At 40.4% G+C, this 5,578-nt stretch overlaps 1 protein-coding gene across 5 annotated transcripts in view; it reads left to right on the plus strand.

The window, feature by feature from the left end:
• Positions 1-5,578, plus strand: part of dnmt3a (DNA (cytosine-5-)-methyltransferase 3 alpha) — an 84,909-nt gene that overhangs the window by 18,652 nt on the left and 60,679 nt on the right. For all 5 annotated transcript variants that reach the window (XM_015392177.1, XM_015392175.1, XM_015392176.1 and 2 more), the window contains one exon: positions 4,862-5,213. In XM_015392177.1, the coding sequence (XP_015247663.1) occupies positions 4,862-5,213 (352 nt within the window). The remainder of the gene's footprint in view (positions 1-4,861; positions 5,214-5,578) is intronic.

Consider the following 5,578-nt stretch of genomic DNA (forward strand, 5'->3'; position numbering starts at 1 on the left):
AGGCTAATCATGTTTTGGGTGTACTATTCCTTTAAAGAAAACTGAAAATCAGAACAGACAGATAAGGACAAACTCTCTATGCCTGATGTGGACAAAAGTTTCCCCCCCCCGTTAGTCTGGGGAAGCACCGTTAACGAAGTATATCACTGGTGTCTCGGCTGCTTGTTGTTTTACTGAGAAAGGGCAAAGAGCGTCTTTCTATTCTTTACCCATTAACTGAGCCTGAAGTGTTTTAACCTCCATCAGGCTTTGCTTCAATGTTCACGGAGGATACTCATTCCTAAATCACTTCCTGTATCTGTTTTCATGCTAGTTAATATTAACATACACCTGTACTATCTGCATACCTTTTAGATGTGAAGTAGTAGCCTATTATTTTATTAGATGTTTTGGAGGATATTTTAAGTTCTTTGTCAAGAAACAGTGCTGTGAAAACCAGCTAACAGATTTTTTTCTGTTCTTGTTATTTTTTTTGTCACACTTGTTTCAGATCCACAACTTAATTTATATAACATCCAAACATCCTGGCCATAAATGTAAAAACCCGTGGCTGCAAAAAACTGTTTGTTAGAAGTGTCTCCTAATTTTTTATGTCAATGGAGAAACGCCGTGCCACTCCTCTTGTTGCATGGGAAGTTTTAAGAGCTTATTTGTCACAGCTTTCTTAAGTCCAGACTTTAACATGGCCATTAAAATCTTAATTTAAAAAAAAAAATCTGAGCCATTCATAGTTTATTTCTGTTATGCTCTGGATCTTTAACTGAAACCAAGGCTGTGTGTTCTCCTTCACCACTTTTCTCCTGATAATAGGCTGTAGAATGGGCAAAATGCTCATTTAAACAAAAGTGGCTGGAAATCGAAGAATTGCACCCTGCCGACAGTAAAGATAAAAAAGGAATTTGCTCCGTATATATGAGAGTCATGGGTACTTGTTGCATTAAAATTATTTTTAGGTGCATTAAAAGAGCATTAAAAAGCATTAAATTAGAGTTGCTCATTCCTGCATAAACCCTGTTGTATTTACAGGTGTTAGATCAAACTGTGATTAATTTTTACTATGGCAGGTTTGAAACGTTTTCTTTTCCTTAATAACTCTGCTGTTTAAATATGCTACAGTTATTTTTTCTCTTATTGAAATTAGTTTAATTATCCAATATAATAATGTTTAAGGAAACTAGGAAGTATTTATGTTTCATCTGTTCTGTTATTTACAACCATGTTTGCTAATGAGCTTCCATGCATTATGTTGGATTAGCTGTGCTTTTAACCTCTGTCTGCCTGTCTGGGCTGTTTGATTTACCAGTCGGTGCCTCTGACCTTTAGCAGTTCCCCGGGTCACTCGGCGGTTGCGTAATGCTTTCAGCAGCAGTTGGGTCGCGCCAAACATGTTTGTTCATGCACTCCTTGTGCTGTGTTTGGCTCTCTTATTGTGTGTGTGAGTCTGCTTCGTATCTGTGAGAGACAAACACTGCGACTGCCTTGTCTTTGTTTAAACTGAGTCAGAATAACAATATTGTTGGACCTGTTGGCTGTTTGCAGCAGACTGATTCCCTGGCAGGCTGCTCCTTGTTTGACTGGGGTGGGTCTGGTTTGTGGAAAATCTGTGTGTTGGGGTCAGGCTGCTGCGGCCTGAGAGGGATGCCTTAAAGCTAACTTTGGCTCGTTTTGGCCTAGTTTTCAGTCAGCGTAACAGCTTCAACAGAAGGATCGGTTCAGCATCCAGGCGAGGGGGGCGTTCATCAGCTCTCTGCTGACAGGATCATATAAGAGCAGATATTTTGGTACCTTGATGCAGAGAATGAGATTAGAGACATTTCCTGTTTTATTTGTTGCACCATATGTGCTAAATTTGATCTGAACTCAGAGGTCTTTTCGGAGCGACTTAATGGTCATAAGAAAACAGTAATTTTCTTGCTTTTTTTAGGCAACTGTAGAAACATCGCGTAGCATTGCAAAAGCATTTACACTTCTGCTTTTTTTTTGTCGTAGTAGCTTTATTTGGTCTATTCCTGTTTGGCTGTGACGCCATGTTGGAGAGAAATATCAACTGGGCTGCTGTCATTAACACCTTGAGGAAAGATGATACAGTTACTTCTATTTTTTTCCTGGACATCCCGTTGCTCCTGTATGAGCTCAGCTTTTACTGTGACTAACTGTATGTTCGCTCTTTTATCCCTTTGAGATTAAAACTGATTTGGAATTCGTCTGCTTAACTCTTTCTTTCCCAGACAGAGTGATCTGAGTGGCTAATTTACCATTACCTTTTCTATCATAGAATGTATTTTTAGATCAGTTCTATGTTTTTATTGATATGTCTGCTTCAATCTCAAACCCCAGTCACCCTCAGCAGAAAGCCGCTCAGACTGAGCCTGATTCTGCTGGAGGTTTTTCCTGTTAAAAGGGAGTTTTTCCTCTCCACTGTCACCGCATGCATGCACGGTGTAAGGAATTGCTGCAGAGAAGAAAGCATAGAAAACTTTGAACTAGGGCTTAAACAATTAATCGGATTAATCGTGATTAATTGATTATTGAAATAATCGTCAGCTAAATTAGTAATCGAATAATTGTTAATTGGAGTGTAGAGACTAAAACAGCAACCCACCTTAAACAGCTGTTATACCAAAAAAAAGCAAATATTTTGCATTTAGGATAAATATGCTCTATGCAGAACTCCTCAAGTGGAAACGTTTTAGTTTCACCTGGTTTCATTTCATAAAAAGCCTTCTTCAAGGAACCTTTAGCTATTTGATTATTAATTGAAAAAATAATTGACAGATTAATCAATTTGCAAAATAATCGTTAGTTACAGCCCTACTTTGAACCAATCTGACTGTTTGATCTGGTGGAAGTGTCTCTGTAAATTGCCTTGAGATGAAATCTGTTATGAATCGGCACTCTGTAAATAAACCGAATTCACTTTAATGGAATTAAACCTTTTCACAACATTTTTTTACACTGAAGCCAAAAACTTGGTTGTTTTTCATTTGGTTTGATGCGATGAACAAGAACAAAGTATGGATAAACTAGGCAATTGATTAAGTTTTCAAAGTTTCTCTCTGAGTCAGTTTTTTTTACTGGGATTACAGCTTCTGTTTCCTCTGGCTGTCAGTCTGTGTGGCTTCTTGTTTCATAAATGCCCTCCTGGCAGAAATCAGGCCCGTCACTTCAGGTGGCAAAGCCCTGATGATTGTAGTCATGTAGCTGTGCTGGATTTTATTAAGGGGGTGTCAGAGTTAATAGGTCTGACTCCATTTACACACCACTGTTTTTCAAAATACTGTATTTTCACGACCATAAGGCGCACCGTACTAAAAGGAGCAGTCTCAGTTATGTGTGCCATTTCTGTATTTAACACACACATAAGGCGCACCGGACTATAGGGCGCGTTTTTTATATACAGGTACATGTCCTCTACTACGTTTAAATACCTCTACTGGGTATTTAAAAATAGAGTGGGAGCAAAACTGAGTATTTTGTGCTTTATTCATGTATTTATTACAAAGTATTAATCAAACCTGGGAGCTGGCCGTGAGACAGACACATCGCAGATGACACAGCACTGTGATCACTCCTAAATTAACTTAAAATCCTGAAACCTGCCGACAGAATATGTTCGCTTTTATTACCGGTATCCTGGTGCCTGCAGCTAAAATTATTTAGATGAAAAACACCTGCCATCCACCGCGTGAACCCGGAGGCTGCCCAGCCTAGAGGCTGCTGATGAAAGGATTTCTACTGTCGGCGCACCGCTGGTATGTGGGGGTCTGAGCGCCTCCGACAGAAATAGATAATCTGGATGAACTGACTGCAATTATGAAGTTTTCAGGTGGACTTTCTCATTTAAAAACATATTAAAACTACTTTATTCCCACTGATCACAGCAAATATAGCTGCAAGATTTAGATTATTTAGATGAAAAAACACCTGCCAGCCACCGCTGTATACGCGGAGGAGACCCGGCCCAGAGGCTGCTGTTGAATTAAGTTTTCAGGTAGAAAAATAGAGCGGGAGCAAAACTGAGTATGATTGTGCTTTATTCATGTATTTATTACAAAGTATTAATCAAACCCATCAAAGTCATCATCCTCTGTTTCTGAATTAAACAGCTGCGCTAAATCAGACATGCCAATTTCCACTTCTTCGCTGTCAGAGTCACTTTCCGTGCCGGGCGGCTCCTCGGAAATTATGCCGGCTTTTGCGAAAGCTCGAACAACAGAGCCAGCAGACACGTTAGTCCAAGCATCAACAATCCAATTGACAGAAAAAAAGACGTTTAAGTGCGCCTTATAGTCGTGAAAATACTGTAAACAAAAAAATATGGCATCATCTTCCTTCTGCTTTGTGATGGTCTTACTCATGAAATCCATTGTAATCCCAAGGAGTATAAATACTCTTTCAGTATGCCGTATATGATATATTGAAATGTTTTACAGCTGTAAGGATCTGATGAGATACTGGGCCATCATGTCAGCTGCAGACAGGTCAGCTCCTCTCTTTTATGGAGTGAAACCAAGCGGACAGAGAGAACGCTTTCTCTGTTGTCAATCAGCCAACATTCCTTGCATAGTTCTGTATGTTTCTGGAATGTAAACGTACGTCAGGAATCTTATTTTTAGGACGTTTTTCCTTCGTTGCTTGTAAGTTATTGGCTGAGCAGAAGGGTTCCTGCCTCTGAATTTAACTCCACACTTAAACATTTGGTGGGAATCTCCATAAGCAAAGCCTACCTACTGGTTTGGAGTTTGTTTACATAAAGCAAGATGATTCTTCAGAGATAAAATTAGGCTTTGCTTAATTCCTTTCCTTGTGCATTTTCTCCAAAATGTTAACATCCCTCCCTCCCTCTTCCCCTCTCCTGCAGGTAGAGAGCTGCGGCTCGATCACAGACTGTGCAAGTATTGGCCACAGCTACCCTGGGCTGTGTAGGCCGTCCATTTCACAAGTCCACAATGGAGACATGGATTCACATGCAGACATGAAGCCTGACGCCTGCTTCCCCAAACAGGAGAAGAGGGAAGTGGAGAATGGAATTCCCAGATGCCTGTCCTCCTACCAGGATGAGGACAGTTCTCAGGGTCAGAGCCCGAGTCCCTCACAGGAGAACGGCTTCCCGTCCAGCCTGGAGGAGCGGCACTCGGAGGAGGACAAGGACGACGGCCTGATGATGCCGCGCAAGAAAAGAGGGAGGCGGAAACTGGAGCGACCGACGAAGTGTGAGTGCTGGCCGTGCGTCTGTGTGGAGCAAACACGAATGATCCAGGAAGGAAGTGGCAGATTTACACATGTACCAGCAGAAAAGGCCCAAACACAAAGAAGCACCTGCATGAATAGACAGGGCTATTCATAATGTTTCCTCTAGAAAGCTGTCTAGGTTTATAGATATTTTACTATCATGTTTTTATTGTCATCCATTGTTATGTTTCTAAAACAATTAAAAAAATACAGGGTTCCCGCAGGTCCTTAAAAAGTTTTAAAAGGCATTGAATTCTTCAAAATAAAACTAAGGCCTTAATTGGTATTAAAATGTCTTAAATCAGTCTTTCGTAGGTCTTAATTTTAAAAACATCATAAATAGGAT

The sequence above is a fragment of the Cyprinodon variegatus genome, unplaced genomic scaffold, assembly GCF_000732505.1.
Source record: "Cyprinodon variegatus isolate N-32 unplaced genomic scaffold, C_variegatus-1.0 Scaffold576, whole genome shotgun sequence".
Taxonomy (NCBI): domain Eukaryota; kingdom Metazoa; phylum Chordata; class Actinopteri; order Cyprinodontiformes; family Cyprinodontidae; genus Cyprinodon; species Cyprinodon variegatus.